General features: G+C 53.4%; 1 protein-coding gene across 1 annotated transcript in view; it reads left to right on the top strand.

Annotated features, from left to right (window-relative positions):
• COL22A1 (collagen type XXII alpha 1 chain) overlaps positions 1 to 22,541 on the top strand; it is a gene marked incomplete at both ends in the record, with an annotated part of 240,616 nt that overhangs the window by 206,127 nt on the left and 11,948 nt on the right. The window contains 8 exons of the mRNA XM_079722651.1: positions 2,560 to 2,613; positions 6,951 to 7,004; positions 12,353 to 12,397; positions 13,208 to 13,261; positions 15,019 to 15,072; positions 20,240 to 20,293; positions 21,784 to 21,855; positions 22,016 to 22,051. Of these exons, the coding sequence (XP_079578777.1) occupies positions 2,560 to 2,613; positions 6,951 to 7,004; positions 12,353 to 12,397; positions 13,208 to 13,261; positions 15,019 to 15,072; positions 20,240 to 20,293; positions 21,784 to 21,855; positions 22,016 to 22,051 (423 nt within the window). The remainder of the gene's footprint in view (positions 1 to 2,559; positions 2,614 to 6,950; positions 7,005 to 12,352; positions 12,398 to 13,207; positions 13,262 to 15,018; positions 15,073 to 20,239; positions 20,294 to 21,783; positions 21,856 to 22,015; positions 22,052 to 22,541) is intronic.

Here is a 22,541-nt window from a genome sequence, read left to right as displayed (position 1 = left end):
CTGCCCCCCCAGCTAGGATAGGCTCTCTTAGTCTCTTTTTCCTTTCTTCCTAAGTGCCTGTCTCAGCTGGTAGTCACATGTTTATTTGCATAATGGTTTGATTAGTAACCACCTCCACCATTATTCACTAATTGATTTGCTCATTCAGCACACACTGATTAGGCACCTACTGGGTGCTGGATCTGGGGACCTAACAGAAGAGTGCCTGATAATCATGGGGTCATGTTCTGGGTTGTGGGTTCTATGGGACCAGGCTTTTGTTCCCCACACGTGGGGCACACGGCAAATATTACTTAAATAAATATGTGGATGCCTTAATTGTTTTCCTAGAGCCCTTCCTCCTCGAGTGTCTGATAAGTGCTACTGTTGGTCGAGCAGGCATTTCCGGGGCATCACCAGTAGCTGTCACTGCAACCACACAACCCCGGAGGTTGAGTAACCTCTCCAGGGTGCACAGATCTTAAAAGACAGGCTGGGATGTGAAACCCCGGTTGGTATAAACTGCAACGCTGTAGCCTAGTGTGTCATAGCAGCTAGGAAATACTTGATTTAATTCCAGGAATACTAAAGCTACGGAGAGAAAATTCCAGTTTGAATTTTCTGCCAAACCCTTATGATCAAAGACCTAGGGTGCTGGAGAAGAGAGAACTGGCCTGAGATATGAGTATGCGATTTTCTTAGGAGTATCCCTCCTCCCTCCCAGCTTCCCTCTTTCCTTCCTTCTTTCCCTCCAGTGCAAACCCCACCTGCTCTCTGTTATCCTCAGAGGAATGCCGAGACACTGACCTCCCCGGCACCTCGTGAGCTCACCCTGTTTTCCTCTCTGTCTCTTTCTCCGCCCTGTCCCTGGACACTCCAGCCTTGCTCCACACCCCTTCCAGCCGCTCTAAACAACTTTGCCTTCCTCCAGGTCACCCCTACGTACAAAACTCTTCCTCCTCCCTCTGCCCTGGCAATAGGAATCATCATAGCTTTCATGCACACTGTGCTAACCACGGGGCGGGCTCAGTGCAGAGAGCTTTCCCCGTGTTAACATGCATAATCCTCACCACACCCCACTCCTCTGTTCATCCCGAGGTCTCGGCTAGACACCATCTTCTCCAGGGAGTGGGGTTAGGTGGGGATCAGAGCTGTGCTCTAAGCACTTCCTTCATAACCCCTTGCAGCACTTGGGATTTACAGTCATAAATCCCTGTTGGTTTTCTGTCCACCTCCACCCACCTCCTCCCCCATCACAGAGGCAAGTAGGTGTTTCCTAAATCTGGGCTGAGTGCACGACAGGAGGAATGAGTGATCCATGAATGAACAGCACTGACCTATGTATGCCAGCATTTGAGGAACCGGATGTACCCAACCAGCGCGGAGTGGGGTTTTTTTTGGCAGGGGAAGGGTCTCATGGAGAAGCCAAACAAAAAAGGAAGAAACCATTGACACAGAGCGTGATGCATAGTGTGATAGATAAATGGGAAAGCCAGGCCTGGAAGGGTGCCTGGGGTAGGTGACACTCAGATGTTGCGGGTGCACGTGGAGCATCGGCTAGCGGCCCGGATGGTCAGTAAACTTAGGTTACCGTCCTCGGTGCTTCCTGCCAGCACCCGGGCACTGGCGTTAAAGGCACTGACGAGGAACAATGCATGATCTCGTGCGTGCCGGCCGCAGCGGGAGCAGCTGCACTGCTGGCGCCGTTTACGGATGCCTGGTTTGCTAAACGTTGCAGGTGGCGGCATCGATTCTGAGCCCCCTCGTGACTCTGCCAGACAGGTTTGTCAGGTTTGTCATCTGTGTTTAGGAGAGGGGCCGCTGCGAGCTGAGAATGTCAATAACTCACCCAAGATCATAGGCATAGTTGGTGCCAGTGGGATTCAAGCCTTGCCCGGTGTGACTCAGCTTCCCCTCTGCCTTGCTGCCTGTTGCTTGCTTTCCCCGGAACCCGCCCAGCCCAGGTGGCCCAGGATTGGAACCTGCGTCTGTGTGATGCTGTAATCATCGTCCTGATCTGCAGAGATTCCTGAAGAAGAATGAATCGTCTCTTAGATTAAACATGAGGCTTATAGTGTCTTGCTGAGAGCAGGAGGTGGGCTAGTAGGAGGATTGTGGCTTGATTTCATGGAAAGAAACGTGACATGTTCGCAGCCTTCCTGTAGCCCGGACATGGCCCTGGCTGTCACTCACCTCGCCCCGCTAGGTGCTAGGTGCTCTGCCGCAGGCCCCTCGGGGTCCTTGTCATCTTCATCAGCAGCCGCCTCCGTGCCATGGTCAACCCAGGAGGCCCAGAGATGAGCCCGTGTTGTCCTACGTTTGACTTCATGAAAATGTCCAGTAGGGGCTTCTTTCCATCTATAACAATAATAATGCAATTTATTGCTTTTGCACTGTGTGCCAGGCACCGCCAACCAGAGATCCAAGCCAGCAGCGTGGTGTTGGGGGAGAAACCACGAAAAATGAAGCCAGTTCTGCCTGTTGTGTGTGACTGTAGCTGTACACCAGGCAAAAAGGCGTCTGTCCTTCCCTCCCTCTAAGCATCTTCATCCAGATAACCAATTTGAGTTTATCTTGCAGGGAGAAGAAGGCAAAGAAGGCAGAGATGGAAAACCAGGCCCCCCTGGAGAGCCGGTAAGGGACTCCAAGGTTCTTATCATTTGCACGCCAGATCAGCCATTTCTCAGAAGCAACTACTCTGTGTCCAGAGCTACTATGAACCGGGCACAGTGAGAGTTATTTGTTGTGCATTTCTTCATTTACTTCTCCTGAGAACCCTGCAAGGTAAACACCACTGTCCCCATTTTACAGCTGAAGAAAATGAGTCTCGGGGAGTGAACTCTATCCTGGGGCTCCTGTCCCTCCCTTTCTGCTTTTTTTTTTTTTTTTTTTTAAACTGCCTCTGCAGCCTCCATCCTATTGATGTGGAAGGGAACTGGGCAGGTGAGCACTGGCTGGAGTAGAAACCTGACATCCGAAAAGCCTGTTAAACCCCTGAAAGCCTGAGCTTCACCTGCCATCTCTAGGGGGTGTGAGTTTGTCCTTTCTTCGACATTGGCATAGAGTTTTTTTTTTTTCCTTTATCTTTAATGTCAGCTGCCAGGCCACACAGTGAGATGGACTGTGTGCTGCTGAGGACGTCTGTCTCTGTGGCCCCAGCAGCTATTGGCTGGAAGTGTGCAGTGATTTCTTCAGACCCGCCTCTATGACCTCGGAGTTGTCTTTCCTTAGGACGGTCAGCCCCTCTTGAGTGTGGATCTGGGCTTAGTGATGATGCTGAAGCTTCATTTCCTAGCAGCAGTTTTGTCTTCACAAACCCCTTCCACAGCCTCAACACCGAGGGGAAGATGGCAGGTGGCCGCTGGGGCTTAGAGACCTGGTTCTCCCGACACCCACCAGCAGGAGACAGTTAATGATGGGGTGCACCCAGTAAATACCAAGCCGCTGTGCAGAAGACGGAGGATGTTTTCTAGATACTGACATGGGACTTCTCCAAGACACATTGTTGAGTAAAAAAGAGGGCACAGAGCAGTGTGTTTAGCCTGCCCTATTTTGTATGAAAATGGGTCTGTGTATATTTGTCTAGCATTTACATAAAGGGACTCTGGGAGACTCCAGAAACACTAAGCGAAGTAGTTTCCATCCTTGGAGGGAAGTGAGGACGGGTGATTGTGAGCACAAGGTACATAGGGATGGGACGTCAATTTTTGGTCCGTAGTATGTTATTTTATTATCTTTTTAATTTTTGGAGCTGTGTGTGCAGTGCTTATTGATAAAATTAAATTAAAATATTTTATGCCAAAATTACAACCACAGCCAGAAGAAGAAACTGGCTTCGGATGCTGGCTTCACTCCCTACAGGCTTTGCGACCTGGCTTGAGTCAAAGAGCATCTCCCGGCTTCAGTTTCATTTCAAATAGAATGAGAATAATAGTAGCAACTTGCTGGAATTGCTGGAGAATCAGCTGCGATGAGAAATTGGTTAAATGCATCCGGCTTCTCTAACTGTTAATTAATTTAGTAAGTTACTTTTCCAACTGCTCTAGTTTTAACTCCTGGTGAGGTTAGAACCTCAGAGCCTTTAGAACCAGTAAGTGGAATTACATAACAGTCTCCGCAGCAGGGCTTGTGCTCCATTTAATTTGTGCGGCCGTAACTATTATGACTCATTCTGCGTCTTATGCAACCTGCCAGAAGTACCTTCTTTATCACTTTTCACTGTTTGCCAGATGCTGAGACCAGAACTCACTGCTGAGGGGAAAGTAAGAGCTTAGGGCAGCGAGCAAAGTAAACAGCTCATCTAAGCTGCTGAAGGCCGGCGTCCAGCAGCGCAGCCCTGGTGGGCAGGCGGCAGTTAGCCAGGCTGAGGACGTGGCAAGGGAGGAGGACAGGTATCGCCACCGTGGCTGACAGCTGCCGTGTGCGCACCGAGGGGGCACTGAGTGCCTCATTACACTTTCCAGTGTAAGCCCCAGGAAACCCCTGCGGGGTGTGGGTATCATTATTGGCCCAGATGAGGAAACTAAGGCACAGAGAGGTTAGGTAGGCTGGCCGAGGTCACACCGCTGGTAAACGAAGCATCCAGGACCCGCACCCTGAAGGCTGACCCCAGAGCTCAGTCAACGCAGAGCAGGCAATCAGCTTTTTTCTGCAGAAAGTATATTATCCTGAGAGGCTGTCACTGACAGTACAGGATAACCGAGGCCCTTGGTCTGCACTCAGTCTGCTTGTGGAATGCCTTTTCCAGATAGGCCTGTGCCGGGCGCTGGGTGTGGACGGATGGAAGGCCACGTCTGCCCTGGGTAAGCAGTGGCTAAGCCAGTGCGTGGAAGGCAAGGCCGGTTCTGCTGGAAGCAGAGGGGGCTCGGCAGCTCTCCCCAGCACGTGGTCCAGAGCTCACCTGTCCGTTCGTGCTGGGGTCTCGGCATGTGGCCATCCTGACCTTTATCACTCTGAGCTGCTTGGGAGGAGATTGGCAGAGGAATGGGGGCACCAGAGGTCCCCCGAGAGCAGACCTGGAGACCAGGATGGGGGGCAGGTGGGGTGTTTGGAGGAGGTCCCAGGAGCACGGACAGAGTGAAGAAATGGAACGAGGAAAGAAGGAAAGCTGCGGGCAGGCCAGTGGGCAGACGCGCCAGTGGGCAGACGCGCCAGTGGGCAGACGCTCCAGATGGAACGAGGAAAGAAGGAAAGCTGCGGGCAGGCCAGTGGGCAGACGCGCCAGTGGGCAGACGCGCCAGTGGGCAGACGCTCCAGTGGGCACCTCGGGTCCAGTCCCCCAGAGACCAGCTGAGATGTAAGAAGAGCTCACCTGGCCTCCCTGGTCCCACCCCTGCCGGGGAGCAGGAGGCTGGGGTGTTCCTCATCAACTTCAGCCTTTCTGCCTGAGGGGTTGCTTGTTGGGGCATGAACTCCCCACACATTCGGGCCTTCAACACCTCGGAGTCAAGTGCCCCAAAGGCTGTTCTGGGCACAGCCTTCTGCCTGAGGGGGGGCTGGTCAACAGAGTGACAGGAGCCCTCCCGGGGAGCCAGTGGGGGTGGCTGGGAAACAGCAGCACTGGCTACTGATAGTGGGTGGTTAATTTCCACTTTGACTTACTCCTTTAAGTCCCTATACATTGGGGACATGGATGGACAGACAGCAGACAGACAGATGACGGATGCGTGGATAGATACGCAGATAGACGGGTAGATATGCCGCTTTTAGAGTTGCCCGTTTCGTCATTTTTAATAGGAGGCATTTGAGTATTAGTTACAGTGTAGGGTGAAGCACAGAGGTTCTGGAGCCAAAACGGCTGCATTAGAACCCCAGCTGTGTGACCTTGAGCAGGTCGCTTAACCTCTCTGTGCCTTGGAGTTTTGCCTGGGGCAGAACCAAAGTGCCTCCCTCATGGGTTATAGTGAGGACTTGACACTGTTGTGTGAAGCGATGGCGTTGTGCATGGAAAGCCCTCAGCAGTGGCTGGTTGTTATCCTTTGTCTGCTGGCCGCTTGGGCCAGTGATGGCTGTCCCACTTGACTGCGGGGCAGGAGCCAGGCTCGATCACAAAGACCTACGTCAGGGAGGCTGTCCTGAATTTACAGCTGAGAAACAGATCCAGGGAAGGGTAATGACCCCCAAGATCACACGGCTAGACTTAGACGAGCTGGGACAGAAAAAGAAACAAACTGGGAAGTCGGAGCTCGGTGCCCCACCCTCCTTCCCCTGTAATTTCACTCTGGATCCACGGATGCTCTTCTCCCTGTCCCACGCCCCGCCATGGACCCCTTCCGGCCCTGCAGGTCTATAAGCTGTGAAAATGAAGGGGACTTGGGGGAGTAGCCCCTCCGGTTACCATGGAGACGGGGCCGGCATGCTGCCCGTCTCCCCATCAAGCACACGTGCCCCTTCACCCACTTTCCCGGCTCGCCCCAACCCTCCCTCACCTCTCACCACTTTATCTGGACCTCAGCGGTAAACTGCAGGCCCCCTGTCAGCAGCCACTGCTGCCAGGCTGAGGAGAGCCTGCTTCCGGGTGTTGCTGGGGTCCAGTCTGGCTTTGCTGTTTGTTAACTCAATGAAACCATAACCTCTTTGAGCCTCAGGTCCCCATTTGTACCATGCTGTCGTTACTAGCTGCCTCGGGGTGGTTTGGTGAGTAGGTATACAGCGGTTTCTAACTTGGGCGTCTACGTAATTTCTCATGCAGACCAGAACCCTTCCAAGGATAAGTAGGGGCACTGTGAATGGGTGTTTCAGAGATGAAACCTGTGTAACCAGTGCCGTCCCAGGAAAACCAAGAACATAAAAGGCAGGGCTACCCAGTGCAGATTTCTATGGACTAAAATGGACCACAGAACCAGAGGGTAGGGTTGGCAGGGGGCAGAGACTGGCTGGTGGAAATATGATGCGGTGAAGCTCCGGCAGACGAGAATAGGAAGATCCTGCAAATGTTGTCCTCAAGTCCTTCTTTTCTTCTTTATCCTCAGGGCAAAACAGGAGAGCCAGGTCTGCCAGGACCGGAGGGTGCCCGCGGTCCCCCTGTAAGTGCTGAGTGTGTGTGTGTTTGTGTGTGTGTGTGTTGTCCACAGTAGAATAAAGCCATCAGTCACTTGGCTGTGACACTGTGGGTAGGGTCCTCTGAGACTGCCTGGCCGTGGATTCCAGAAGTACCTCTCTTTCAAGACCTTGGTGCTTCTGTGCAGTAAATCCAGTCCTTTCACATGCCATTGCTGTAAAATTTATTTTCAAACTTGCACCCGTTGTTACTTGTTATTCTAAGTTTTCTTTGTTCTTATCCGACTTATTATAATTTTAATGGACTTTCTCTGGATGATAGAACGTAAAAATAAGTCTCAATTTTCATTCTGAGCCCTTTTCACAGCTAAAGGGTTTTTCCCCAATTATAACAGTAACTCATTATCATTACATAACAATAACAAATGTTGGTGGTAATAAAAAGAGAAAGAGTAAGAAAAGTAATGTTGTAGAGAAGAAAATAGAGTCACTTATAACTCTACAACACAGAAGTAAAGCTCTGTTAACGTTCTAGTATGTTCTTTTAGTCTTTTTTCTATGTATGAAATCCAACATTTATATATCTAAATCTACATCTATCATTTATAGATCTAAATCTGTATCTAACTGTCGAGCTATTTATTATACATATAAACATATACAGACAGCTTTTTTTTTAAGAACCACCGTTTCCTCTTTTTATTATATAAAATTTCAAACATACACAAAGTAAACAGAATAGTGAAATGAACTGCCATGTGCCAGTCACTCAGCTTCAGTCATCATTATTCTGCTTCATATCTACCTCTACTCATTTCCTATCCCCTACTCGATACTTTTCAAGTTTTATGATATAAAATTTACATACATCAAAAAATCTTAACTGTATCATTCGGACAAATAGATATACACATGTAACCCACATCATCATTTCATTTTAAGCCCCATGGTTTTCTACAGGGGTCTAAAACAAGACTCAACAACTTGGATCCCATTTTAATGTCAGGATGGATGGCCAACCCAATGCCAATGGCTTAGATTGCATAATCAGTTAGCAGTGGATATGTTGAAGGGATGTTGAGGTAGGGAGGGGTATACTGTTATTTATATATATGCATAAAAGATCCACAACAGAGCACAATAGGAAAGAAACATACCTTGCAAGTAAGGGAGTTGTACTTAGAGTGATCTATGAAAGAAGATAAGCAAGCCCACAAGAGAGAGAAGAGACTTCATAACTTTATAAACTCCATGAGAAAAAGAAGAGACTTCCTGCCTTTTAGCTTTTGGATGGCAATTAGAGAAATCCCAAAACAGGGCCTAAGAGGTTGCCTTGATTGTCAGTGTTTTAAAGCTTCTCCACAGCCTGTTGAAAAGGCTCGTGCTTGACCGACCCTTCAGTGCATGTCTTCACCCTCTCCTACCTATAAAAAATGAACTCTATGTATTTTGGGGTTGTTGGGTTTTTTTCGCTAAATGCTTTACTCCTTTATAATTTCAAAATTGTTTACAAAGTTCCTTAAATTTTCTTTGGAAACGAATATGATGTTCAGTGAAAATCTTAAAATCCAATTATCTGGCAAGAAGTAGGAGATCAAAATGCTAGTTCTATTTCCTTAATGTGTTCTTCTGTTAAAAAAAATCAATAACTCACCTGACTGGTATTCAATAAGGAGGAAATAAAACACAGAAAATACTTTCCTTTTTCCCAACTCTCCTTGCTTTTCACCTGCTTGCATCAGGAGAAGAAACCTAAGAATGGGGACTACCACCTCTTTGGGGGATTAAAACACAGAATTAGTGATTTTTTTTTAAGGTCGTTTCTGGTTTACTGGAGGGAGGGTTTTTTGTTTTGCTTTTTTTTTCTTTTTTCAGCCACGGAGCTCCATTTGCTGGGAAGTGTGCTGGGGCAAATCCACCTCTCAACAGAGAGTTGTAAGGAATCCTACTTCAGTGCGGGGACAGAGGTTAGAGACCCAGGCAGTTGAAAGAACACCCACCTCCTCCGGCTGGCACGGCGTGAGCTTGGAGATAGACAGACCTGGGCTCAGCTTTAACTTCGTCTTTTTTTTTTTCTTTTTTTTGCGGTACGCGGGCCTGTCACTGTTGTGGCCTCTCCCATTGCGGAGCACAGGCTCCGGACACGCAGGCTCAGCGGCCATGGCTCATGGGCCCAGCTGCTCCGCGGCATGTGGGATCTTCCCGGACCGGGACACGAACCTGTGTCCCCTGCATCGGCAGGCGGACTCTCAACCACTGTGCCACCAGGGAAGCCCCACTTTGTCATTTATTAACTTTGTGACCTGGGTCAGGGGACCGTTCTGAACCTCTGTTTCTTCTTTTATGAAATGGGCATCAGAATAGCTCCCACTTCTATAGGGTGGTTGTGAGTACTGAAGGAGAAGGTAAAACGTGTAAAGTTCCCAGCCACGTGTCTGGGACACTGTGTGTGGCTCCCTTAGTTGGTGCTTTTGTCCATGATTATCTGGGAGGAGAGCAACCAGGGTCCCTGCCTCTGCACTGGCTGGATTTGGGGAAGACGCTGGGCCCCAGGAGGCCCTGTCCCTCCCCAGGGAAAGGGAACTGGCCTATTTTGACCAGGGGAGAGCACTGTTTATTTCTTTTTCAATCCTTACGGCAACTCTGCAGAAGTGGGTTCTACCCTTATTTTACAGATGTTGAAACTGACTCCCAGTGAAGGGAAGTAAAGCACCCAAGACCCACAGCTAGAAAGTGGGGAGCCATGGTTCAGTTCCAGACCTGACCCCAAAGTCAGTCCTGCTCCATCATAATGTAATAGCATGTAAAGCCCCTTTCCATAGATTAATCCTGCAAAGCTCTGCCAGGTGGGTATTTTTATTATCCTCATCTCATAGATGGTGATGTTAGGACCCCAAGGGGTAAGTTGACTTTTCCCAAGTTACAGTGGTTCAGTCTGGAGTCAATCTAGGCGACTTCATTCCCTCGTCCTGCTTTTCCCCTCCTCCTCCCAGGCTCCGAGAGCTTCCCTTTCTGTTGCACCGCCCTGCGGCCTGGGAAGTGACCTTCAGAGCCTCCCTCCTAAGGCCACCCATTCTTATGCCCCAAGTGGTGAGGAACAGGAACGAGAAGGCGTTTCCAGGGTAACAAGCACAACCACACAGCAGTGGGGCTGCTAGGCCACAGCTCTCATCAGATGGCCAGGCCGGAGGGCTGTCTTCTCCCCAGTAGGGTCTTCACTCGCTTTTTGAAACCAGGAGATAAACTCGGGAGATAAGGTCTGAGAAGGGCCTGGTGGCGTCAGCTGGGAGGCATTTGGCCTTGGCCTCAGAGGGCCCTATTTGGCCACACACTGCTGCCTCCCAGAGTTGAGTGTGGCACTGGAGAGGCTTTGAATCATGCAGTTTGAATCATGGCTCCACCGCTTACTCTCTGTGTGATAGATCGGGCTGAGCTTCTTTTCTATACAGTGGGGAAAATGAATCCCATCTTACAGGACTTCATTGCACTGAAACGGGAGCGTGTCCCAGTGGCTGCAGCACATGCGCGGTAGGGGCTCTGCAGCTGGGGTTTTCCTCTCTTTCCCCCCCATGGCTGCAGCACATGCGCGGTAGGGGCTCTGCAGCTGGGGTTTTCCTCTCTTTCCCCCCCATGGCTGCAGCACATGCACGGTAGGGGCTCTGCAGCTGGGGTTTTCCTCTCTTTCCCCCCCATGGCTGCAGCACATGCGCGGTAGGGGCTCTGCAGCTGGGGTTTTCCTCTCTTCCCCCCCATGGCTGCAGCACATGCGCGGTAGGGGCTCCGCAGCTGGGGTTTTCCTCTCTTCCCCCCCATAGCTGCAGCACATGCGCGGTAGGGGCTCTGCAGCTGGGGTTTTCCTCTCTTCCCCCCCATGGCTGCAGCACATGCGCAGTAGGGGATCTGCAGCTGGGGTTTTCCTCTCTTTCCCCTGCTGCACCCTTGCTCCTCTCTCCCCGCCTCGAGCCTTCCTTACGGTGAGTGAGAGGCTAGGACGGGACCTCGCTGCTCACTGTGAGGCCACCTCCGCACTGCTCGGAGAAGGGCATGACTCCCTGTGCTGTGCAGCCCCTGTCTGTGGGGCTTGTGTTGACAAGTGAAATTAAATTCAAGGCCCCGTCCCAGGTGCTCCGCAGACCCCCTGACCTTGAGCTCTGTGCACAGGCATCAGCCCTCGTACAAGGGCATCGCTCTGTGTCAGCCACTGGCTGGGGACTCAGTCGAGCAGGACACTCAGAGCAGTGCTCTGGCAGTGACGACGCGAGGAGGTGACGCACAGAGAGAAAGGTGCCAGGAAGGCAGTAGATGGTGACAGTGGGGGGGACGACCGAGATGCTGGAGTTGGGATGGGAGGCTGGCCGAGAGCAAGGCCTGTAACCGGGAGGGATTTACCCGACGGGCAGGTGCGCACCAGCAGGAGGGAACAGCGGTGAACACGGGAGGCCTGCCACAGGGACCACGGGTGGGGCGGGACCTGGACGTGGTCCGCTGGCGCGGGGAGGGCGGGCAGGGCCTGCTCAGCTGCGGGATCAGCGTCCTGTGAATGCCTGGGTCTCAGCAGGAGGGCAAGCACCCTGACGCCCAGGCTGCAGAGATGCTGTTCCAGCTGGTCAAGAGCAGAGCCTGGGGGCGGGACAGTGGGAAGTGGGCGGGCTTTGGGGCTGCGCAGGCCTGCCTGGACCCAACTCCGATTCCTTTCTAGCTGTGGGGCTTTGGGCAGGTGTTCTACCTCTCTGAGACTCAGCTTCCTCATCTGTGAAGTGGGGATTCTTACACAATCAGGGTGGCCTGACTGTTAACAGATGATAGTGCCAGCTCCGCTAACAGCTTCCTCTTTGCTCAGAGGGCTTGTGCTTCAGGGAGAAAATCTCAAGCTGCTCTTCTGCGCAGGGAGGGCCCAGCCCCATGGCCCAGTATGAGGCTCCCGGGCTGGCTGTACTCACAGCTGCTGGGGGGGACCAGCGATGGCTACAGGAACGAGGAAGGTACCCAGGCCCTAACTTGGAGTGAAGGCAGTGTTGCCTCAAAGGGAACTGCCTACCCCAGGATCCAGGCGGAGGGGCTCCAAGTCATGTGGTATGAGATGAGGAATAAGCGGGAGTTCAGGAGACACGTGGGGAGACGCCACCACCCTCCAGGGCATTTGTGGGACGGGCCCCTGCAGCCCTGCCCTCTGCAGAGTGACCAGGAGGAAGGGCCTGGCCACCCAGCCAGGCATCAGGGACCTGGTCCATGTCCGGCAACTGGTCAGGAACGAGGGCCATCGGGTGAGACACAGAGAGGGGTCAGGGTGCGCTGGACCGTCTCCCTGGAGCCCACACTGTCCCGCGTTATCAGCCTGCTCCTTGGTGGGGTAACTTCATTCTCTTTCTTCTAGGGCTTCAAGGGACACACCGGAGACTCTGGCCACCCTGGCCCCCGGGTGAGTGGACATGTCGCCATCAGGTCGTCCCAGTGCACCTGAGCTGGCACTTCTAGGCGGAGGGCTCCCGGGCCCTGCAGGCGGGGCAGTGCCATGTACTTGAGAGAGGACAGTGGCAGCATTGGAAGCATCATCCCTCCTCGGTCAAGTGTTTCTAGACATTTCTTCTGGGGGCCAGACGCTGATGTACAGCCAGTTTGACCAAGTCAGCCTGAAGTCAGGTGTGGTCACTGCCGGCTGTGCTGCCCACAGACTGTGCTGTCCTGGGTCCGGGGACACGAGTGCTGTCATTAGGTCTACTTTCCAGAGGAGGGAACTGAGGCCCAGAGGATGTGGGTGGTTTTCCCGAGGTCCCAGAGCCAATGTGTGGAACGCTTCGGCTTATTCCAGATGGAAGACTCTGGGCCCTGTCTTCCTATCCTTTACCTTCCCCCATCTCTTCCAAGTGCCCCAAACAGAAGGACCCTTGGGGTCCACCAGTTAACCCCACCGCTCTGTACAGCGAGGAGGAAGCTGAGGTGCAGAGAGGGTCCGGTGGGTCAGCAGGTGGGGAGACAGAATCCGCAGCGGTTTGCCTGACGTGTCAGGAGGTGCCTCCCTGCAGCTCAGAGTGGTGGAGCAGGCCCAGGGCTCGAAGCTGGCCTTGAGGACGCTGCAGGCCCCACTTGGGGCCAGGGCTCAGTAGGGTGCTTTCGGGTGGGCCATCCTCTTCTCCCCGTCCCAGATGCTGAGACCACTGCGGCTGGGACAGCAGGCGTTCTGCATCTCTCTCCCTAACGGCGGCTATTTTGTTTCTGCTTCCCCTTCTAGGGAGAGCCTGGGGCCACGGGGCCCCCTGGCCGGGAAGGGTCACCAGGAAAAGATGTGAGTGTGGGTGTCCTGTGGGGCCTGGCTGGGCCTGTGGGAGGAGGAGGTGTAGAGGACGTGCGTCACTGAAGGACCAAGAGATGCCCAGGAACTGGACTGGGGGGTTGGGGCCACTGTGGAGAGAGTCACGGGCGAGTTCTAGGAATCTGCTGGTGATGCCTCACCTTCCAGCACCACGGGCTGCATGAGTTCTCCTTGGGGTCCCGAGGAGGCCCCGGGTCTGGGCTTCCGGCTAAAAGGGTTGGTGCCCATGCCATATGACAGATAAGGAGGCTCTGCTGAGTCCGTCATGATTTGTCTGTTGACCTCAATGACGCGCGAGTTGGATCTGGCCTTACGTGGACTCAAGTGGCGTTTCAGAGTCTCCCCAGATTATTTCTCCATCTCCAGTGTTCTGTAGCCTCGTGGATCCATCACGGCACCACTGTGTACCCCTCACCTTCTCTCACTGACTCGGGGTCAAGTCAGGGTGGGACGAACCATCTTTTACCCCAGTCATACAAATAGAAAAACTAAGACCCAGAGAGGTCAGGAGACTTCCTCATGGTCACACAGAGTCAGAGGCAGGAGGAAGCAGTGTGGAGTCCAGGTCTTCCAGCTCCGCATCCCCACAGGGCACTGGCCTTGGGACGTGACAGCCTGCAGGGCCATCCGACATGTGCGGACACAGCTTGGCCTCCCGGGAGTGGGTGCTGGGTCAGAAGCACAGGCACACGGTCCTCAGGTCCAAGGCGGGCCCATGCCCGCCCCCTTGCATCCTTTAGGACCTGCCTTTAACCCCTGGAGAAGTGCCCTCTGCCCCCTGGTTCTTGTCCTGTGTTGTCTCCTTGGCTGATCTGTTGTCATGAGACAATGGAGCAGGGAAGTATCTTAGCAGAAATCCGATCTAGTTCTTGTGCTTTTCCTGAGCAGTGGGATCCATTTCACAAACCCCAGCCTAGTGTGTCGAGGCCCTGCACTAAGTTCAAAGCAGAAGAGCTGCACTGACCCCAAGCGAGGCCTCTCCCCAGCCCTGTCCCCTAAAGGTGCCTCTCAGGTGCTGAAAATCCTGGTCTTGCCAACCCTGCTCACTTCAGTTTACAGTACAGGGCATGAGGGGAGCTCCCCAGGCAGGGGCGTGGTTGGGATTCAGCTCACCCAGCAGGTCAGGCTGCAGCTGGGACAGGAGCCCAGGATACCAGCCTGTGGTGCAAATGCCTTCTTCCCCCCTTCTCAGCTCTCTGACTTGTAATTTAAAAACTCCATCTTCCGGGGTGTTCTACAGTCTAATTTGTGTAGGAACATGGCCAAGCTTCTGTTTTTTTCATTCATTACACAGGGAGAATTACAACCCTGTCAGGAGGCTTCCTGGAAGACCACGTAGGTGGTGGTGGTGAATCCCCACTGCTTGGCACCCTGGAAGGTTCTCTTCACCTTCCAGGTGGAGTTTTTCTTACTGTGAGGACTGAGGCAGGAGTGGCCCCAGGTGACTGTCCAGTGACTCAGGGAGAGGACACCAAGAGGAGTTCTCCTCCCTGTTACCTGCCTGAGTTCCAGATGGAGCCCCCCGAAATCCCCGTGGGGACAGGGATTTACTCAGCTGCAGGAAGTGAGTTTGTCCGTATTCAGAATAACTGATGACTGATGATGAGACGTTTTGGGCACCATTTGTTGGTCCTCTTGGGCAACTGGGTGAAGTTTGGTCCACATTTGAAACTGTGTCTCTACCGTCTTCATGCGGCGACTCTGGATAATGTAATCTCTCTCTGTTCCAGGGTGACATTGGACCCACAGGGCCACAGGGTCCCCGAGGACTGAGGGGCTTACCGGTGAGTTTTGCTTTGAGACTAACCTGCTCCATGCTTTGGCAGGGCCTGCTACCATGGTAATATTTGGTTGGTTCATCCTGGTACAGCCCTATGTGTTGTTAAAAAAATGACAGAATGTCTTAGCAGTTGGTAAATAGCCACTGCCCTAAGCCCCCCTAGTGGCCTAGGACCCTCCAATCATGCTCTAGCTTTAGGGCATTCTGGCGTTCAGGGCATGCCCTGTATGAGTTCACTAGAGTTGTCATTGCAAAGAACCACAAACGCAGTGGCTTAAACAACGGAAATTCATTGTCTCTCAGGTATGGAGGCTAGAAATCCAAGACATTTATTGTCTCACTGTTCTGTAAGCCAGGAGTCCAAGATCAAGCTGCCAGCAGAATTGGTTCCTTCTGAGGGCTGTGAGGGAAAATCGTCCCTCAGAAGGCCTCTCTTAGCCTCTGGTGGTTTGCAAGCAACCTCTGGCACCCTTGGCTCGTAGAAGCATCACCCCAGCCTCTGCCTTCATCTTCATATGGTATTCTCCCTGAGGACGTGTCTCTGGTCCCAAAGTCCCCTTTTTATAGACACCAGTCATATTGGATAAGGGGCCCATCCTACTCCAGTATGACCTCATCTTAATTAATTACGTATGCAAGGACCCTATTTCCAAGTAAGTTCAGGTTCTGACATACTGAGGATTAGGACTTCAACATATGCCTTGGCGGTGGGAGGACACGATTTAACTCATAACATGCCATGTGGTTAATAAATATTTTGAATATTATTTCTGCCCATACATGTACTTAAGTGAATCTTTCTCTTATCCAAGAGCAGCCTGAGCGAATATGGGAGAAGGATGTAGAAGATAAATACTTACATTCCTGGTTCTGTGTCAAAAGAAGCACCTGCCTTATCCCATTTAACCCAGGGTCCTTGTCATAGGGGCTGCTGTAATGTATATGTGCCTGTATATATGAGCATAAATGTGACCCATGATAATGGTGCGAGGACTCATACAGGATGGAATGTTACAAAGTAAAGAGAAAATTCCCTCTTTATTCCCTCATCCCACACTCCAGAGGGAGCCACTGTTAATAGCATTTTGTGTATCTTTGAAAATATTTTCAATACACCTACTAGTGTATAGACAGCTTGTTACACACTTCATCTTTGCAACTTGCTTATTTTGCGTAGCTTGTGTTCATGTACATATATTTTGAATGAGTAATGGAATCAACGAATGGGTGAGTAAACCTGTAAGGCAGATATACGGGCTTCCTGGGTCTAGGTTACGCAGCTGGCAAGAGCTTCCGGGGGGGATTTAAACCCACGACTTTCTGACATCATATCCGATGTTCTCCACCTCTCGTGGCCGTGGCCGTGAGCTTTGTCTTCAGGCTCCTACGGAAGGAACGTGGGGGGCAGGTCACATGTGTTTGACTCACCAGGTGGAGCCCCACTCTTCCCTGATGGGGCCACAATGACTCAAATCCAGCCTCCCATCCTGAGTCGGCGGCCTGTGAGGGTTCAGGGTGCCCTCCGTGCCCGCGATCTGTGATCCCCAGTGGCCAGAGGCAGGGCGTGGACAGCCTTCTGATCAGGGCGCAGGGCCTGTGCTGCCCGGTGGCCCTGTGCTGTCCTGGGCCTCCCGTCCTCTGGGCAGGTGACCTCCTGTGGTCTGCATAGTGATGGAAGCCGAGTGCACTGGGGGCCTGGCCGCCTCTCTGTCGCCTCAGGGTGGCGTCCCTGCTCAGGGGTGCTCACCCGCTGGGCTGCATACTTTCTGCTCTCTAGCAGCAGCTCACTGTCCTTTCGAGGAAGTGGTGTTTGTTCATTCAGCGAGCAGGCAGTGGGTTCAGCGCAGAGCCAGGAGCTGGCCGGTGCTCTATATTCTCCTGCTGAGTGAGGTCAACCTGGGGACTCCTGGGGGCATCACGCCATCCCCGTAGGCACACACAGGAGACTGGCCCCCAGCTGGGCCCCTCGGCCGTGACAAAAACCCCAAAGCCCAGGCCCTCTGGGCCGTGCGTCCCCAGTGTGGGTGCTTTTGCCCCAAGGGGACAAATGTTGGTTTTGGGGTGCCAAACCTCCTACTTTTTAGTATCAAGCACAGATATGCATATGGCACAGAAGTAGATACACGGTATAGCTGTGGCATTAAATTCAAATGGAGCAGTTAGGGAAAAACTGTGAATGAGCACCTGGGCGGGAGCGCTGACGACAGAAAGGTGGAGAAGCCCCGCTCCGGAGCCCCACCAGGGAGCAGCATCACGCCTGCTCCTGCTGGCCCGTCGCGGCGTCCACATCTGGGCTCTGGCTGCAGTGAAGCCCCCTGGGCTCGGTTCCTGGCCGTCCTCCTACTTGTCATGTGGACTGGGTGTTTCTTCACCTCTCCAGGCCTCAGTTTCCTCACCTGTGAAGTGGGGGAATTTGCGAGCACCGGCCAGTTAATCCAGTGAAGCGACAGGACCGTGCCCAGCACTCAGAGTGCGCCCGGGAGGTGACCATCACCGGGCCTCACGCGGCCCTCTTCCTGGAGGGTCGTCCGGCTCTTGGCTCTGGCCTCCCTCCGAGAGGGCGCAGGGTAAACCCCTGATGAATGCAGATGCGCGCAAGGGCACAGGGGGGGAAGGGAAGCGGCATTTGGGGACAGTGAGCGCGGCAGGACAGGTGTGTGTGGTGGAGGCAGGACAGGTGCGTGCGGTGGAGGCAGGATAGGTGCGCGCGGTGGAGGACAGGAGGCCGGTCGCAGCCCAGGGGAGGCCGCGAACAGCCTCGGGCACAGCCTGCAGGAGGTGGGCTCGGCCCTCAAGGCCTGAGGCCTCCAAGGCAGGTTTGGGGTTTTCTGACTTGCTCCCCTCAAGCCTGAGGAGCCTCCCACGGCATCCGTAGCCAGCAGTCAACTGCTAAAGTTTCCCAAATGCGTGTGTTCTTGGACACGTACGACTAGGTTCCAGGTTATTTCCCTGACAATCACTCTCACTCACCCGGAGCCGACATGCTTTCCTGAGCGAAGAGAAGGTTCCTGGCCACTTCAGCCAGTTCACGTGGCCTGGAACCAGACCCTGAGTGGAGGCCCCTGAGGGCCTCCGGGAAGTGTGGGCAGAGTCCAGTCCATTGACATAATTCACTGCCTGAGCTCCCCAAACCCTGGGCCAGGCGCTCTGACCGTCCTCCCCACAGAGGAGAGAAGGAGGCACAGGGAGGTCGAGTGCCTTCCCAAGGCCACACAGCAAGTGAGAGAGCCAGCATTTGGACTCAGCAGTCTGGGCCGAGAGTCTGCAGCTTGAGCCCGCCTGGCCTGTGTGTGCTGGAGTCTCTTGGCAGGAAGGTCACCTGGTGGGACTCGGAGTGGGCAGGAGTTTGGAGCTCAGAGCCGTTCGGGAGGGAAAGCTGTGGCCTCCATTTCTGAGTGGCACAGACACCAGAGGGGCTTCATGAGGACAAATGGGACGTGAGGAGGCCTGTGGCCCAGGAGGGAGCAGGTCTCAGCCCCAGTCGGCCTCTAGCGCACTGACAGGTGACAGCTGGCTGCCCAGAGCCGCGCCTCCCTCTGCGCACGGCCGCCTGTGTTGGCACCGTGTGTTAATGTGTCGTGGCCCTTATCCTCTAGGCGAACAGAGGACCAGAGGGAGGAGGGGAGAGAGAACTGCCATCGGGCTGAGCCAGAGCGCGTCTGTTTAGAGGGAGGCAGGTGGGCTGCTGGGTGGGCGCACGCAGGTGCAGAGCAGCGCTGTCGCGCCTGGACGGACGTCACACGCGGTCCCAGACGCCAGCTGGCCTCTCCGATGTCAGTGCTCCCTAGCCCTGCGATCCCAGGCAGGTCCGTGCTTTCTCCGACCCTCGGTTTCCTCATCTGTGACGTAAAGGCATCCGTGCACACGGCACGATTCCTGCAGGGTCTGGTGGGATGAGGCGCGTGAATCACCCACGATCACACGTGCACATCTTAGGCCCAAGGAGGAAGCCCTCTTTATGACCCCCAGCAAGCCATCCCTTTAATGAACATGGGGTGGGGGCGGTGCTGCCAGGGTTCAAACCACAGCCCCTTCCTTTCTATCTCAGGAAGGTTGTTCAGCATTTCTGCACCTCAGTTGCGCCATTTGTAAAATGGCGACGTCTGCTCTGTTGTGAGCAGTGAGTGAGTTAATGCGTGTGAAGCCTGGCACGTAGGAAGCGCCCGGGCAGTGTTAGTGACATCTTTCTGTCACGTGTTTCCGTGAAGCCAGCTCCTCTGTAAACGTGTGCTTCACAGATTATAGGACGTTGGCACCTGGTGGTTCAGGGATCAGTGCAGCGTGGTCTCCTGCGATGTTGTTGGTTCATTCATCTAGCAGAGTGCCCGCCTCCTGTGTGTGGGTGACACATGCCAGATGCTGGGCATGGACACAGACAAGGCAGGGAAGAGAACCAGCGAAAGACACAGCCGTCTGGTGGGGAAGGTCCTGAGCAGGAGGAAAGTGAGGGCAGGGGCATGACCAGCTCAGCTGAAGCTGACCTGTAGGTTTGGGGCTTACTAGGAATTTGTCTGTAGCTTAGGAGCATTCTCAAACTTTCTGATTTTTATGCTACCAAGGATCTTACTGGTTAAATGTATTTATTCAAATTACAAATGGGCGCAAAATACCCATCAAGTTAGAGAGTGTTATGGATGTGAGTCTGTCCTGGAATCTGGAGTGAGTGGACCTTCCACCCAGTAGCCGTGTGATTCTGCACCAGCCACTTTTCTGTGCCTCGATATCCTTCTGTTCAACCCAGTGGTGACCATCATGGAGGAGGAGGATGGGATACGGGTAGGGATGTGCATCCTAATCTGAGAACAGCCCGCGGTGATGTGAGCACTTCTGTTTGTTCCTGAAGTCAGCATCTGAGTGGGGAGGATGAACAGCTAAGTGAACGATGTGGTCACATGATTCTTTACTGTGCCTGGGCTCTGGGCATCCGTCACCAGCCCAGGATTTTTCATGCACATGAACTCATTTAATTACTTATTATTTATTACGAGTTAAATATCCCAAGCTCCTTTTACAAGTTGAGAAACATCCTCTAAGTAATGACTTGGAGCCACGCTGGTCTGAGTAACAGCTCTATGTGTGAAAGCAGGCCCTCCGCATCCAGCAGTCTCTCTGTTGCACCGTCCTGCTCTGTGAGGTCCTGGCAGAATCCTCTCTTCTGTTTCTTCCACCAGGGTAAGAACGGATCGCCTGGATCTCCAGGAGACCATGGCACTCCAGGCAATCCCGTGAGTACTGTCCCACTGCTGTGATGGAATCAGGGCAGGCTTTGAAAGGTGGTTTACATCACAGACTGTCTGGTCTCTGTTTCCAGAAGCCTCAGTGGGAAAATATGGTGTTTGGCTGGCAGGAATAGGCTGGAGGCAGGGGGAGCCGTGAAGGACGTCTTTCAAAGCTTAAAACACACACGATTATGCACTTGGCTCTCTGTCGTCTACAACCATAGACATCCAACAGGACAAAACTATTGAAGACTAAAAAACACGCGTGTCATAAGGTTGCATGGTAGTTGATTGATGTTTTTAGATGATGGGAGGACAGGGTCAGGCTGACCGACCCTTACCATCTCAGACAGGGTAAGGGTGCATCGTGGGGATGGATGCGTGTAACACAGATTCGGCTGAAGAGGGTCCTCCTGCTGGTGAGGAGGTGTTAGGAAGAGCTAACCATGGGTAGGTGGTAGAAAGAGGGTGACAGGAGTAATCAGCAGAGCCCTGGGCACTGGGGAGCAGGCTCGGGATTTGGGGTTCAGGTCTGGTAGATGGGGAGACATGATGGGGAAGACTGGTCCTTGATGGGGTCTAGAAGTGGATAAGTGAAAGCCTGTCCGCTAGTCTCCTCCCAGCCCAGCCTTACCATATATTTGTTTGGTAAAATTGGCAACCCTGTTGAGAAGGCCACCTGTATGGTGTGTTGTTCAAGCGGCAGATGCATGGGGTGATGGGCAGAACAGTCTGGCCAGCTGACTGTTGTCACTGTGGAAATTAGGGTGACCAGTCAGTCTTGATTTCCCAGGAACCTCCCTGCTTGTAGCACTGAAAATCCTGCATCCTGGGAAACCCATCATTTCCCAGACAAACAGGGCATCTGGTGGTCCTGATAGAACCCCATCTTCCTGTTGGACCAGGGGCAGCCGTGTTAAGGCATCTTAACTCCTCAGCACACGTGGTGACCTTCCTTAGGAACCATCGTGGGAGTCTTGTCACCTCCGTTGAGACGTCACAGACAAGACGGGATTGGGTCCTGAGGCTGATCCATCCCCAGTGCAGAGCTGACCCCAGAAGAGCTGACCCACATATGGTGGCTGCCCAGAAAGGTTAAAACTAAAATTCCCAAACACCTTTCCCCAAAAGTGAGCCTGCCAAACCATAAGACGTGCTGGCCAAAGGGGAAGAGGAACACTGCCTCTGCAGGAGGTTACTTGCAGGGGCCCCTTACACAGCAAGGTGTTTTGTTTAACGTTTGTCCCATTTTGCTTCTGTTGCTTGGAATGGGAGAGCCATTCACTGTTTGCAGGAGACTCTCCTCTGCCCCCGCACCCCGTGGGGAATTCACAGTACCCCGTCTCTCCCTAACCCAGCCCCTCCGTTACAGGAAAGGGCTCTTCTGTTTTGTCCACGCGCCAGGCCTTCAGAGTACAGAGGGGTTCCGAGGTTTCTGAATCTTCTTGAGTTGACCCTTGACCTTGAAGAATTAATGCCCTGCTTTCCCTCTGCAGGGCCAGAAAGGAACCAGAGGAGACAACGGCAGCCCAGGGCTCCCTGGCTTCCTGGGTCCCCGTGGACCGCAGGTGAGCATAGAACCCTGTTGGGGCGTATCCCCGACTGGCCCACTGATCACTGTCTCTGCTGGAGCGTGACTTGGGTGAAGATGTCTGTTGTAAAGACAGTCGTGTTACCTGCAACGTGCCGATGCAGCAGAGCTCACTGATATTTTGTTCTGTGCCGTAGGGTGAACCGGGAGAGAAGGGAGTCCCAGGCAAGGAGGCAAGTACCATGCATCCCTCTTCTCCTCTTGGTGACCTTTCCTGTGGGAGACACAGGCTCACTTCATGGGCGGGCGACACGTGCTGTCTCACGGGGCCCTGGGCCTAGCAGGGCTCCCACACGTGCTTCTGTGTTCTGCTGTTGCTGTCCGGAAATCCTAATGCTTTCTGAACGAGGGTCCACGTCTTCACTTTGCGTAGGGCCCACCAGTTAGGCGGTCGGTCCAAGGGTGCCATCGTGTCATGTCTCTGACTTGTCTGTAGCTCTCCACACCCAGTCCATCAACTAGTCCTGTCCATCCTGACTCCACGATACCTCCCAGCTCGGTCCATCTCTCTCCATCTCTCCCGCTGGACCCTAACGCAGACCGTCATCGTCTCTCACCTGGACGTTTGCAGTGACCTCCTAACTGGCTTCCTTGGGTCCAGCCTGCCCCCCGCCGCACTCCTTCCCCACTCACCAGCCAGAGTGACCTGCGTAGGACAAACGT

Source organism: Hyperoodon ampullatus, assembly GCF_949752795.1.
Source record: "Hyperoodon ampullatus genome assembly, chromosome: 17".
In the NCBI taxonomy this organism is placed as follows: Eukaryota; Metazoa; Chordata; class Mammalia; order Artiodactyla; family Ziphiidae; genus Hyperoodon; species Hyperoodon ampullatus.
Note: the sequence above shows the minus strand (reverse complement) of the source record. Positions and strands in the feature narration are given on the sequence as shown.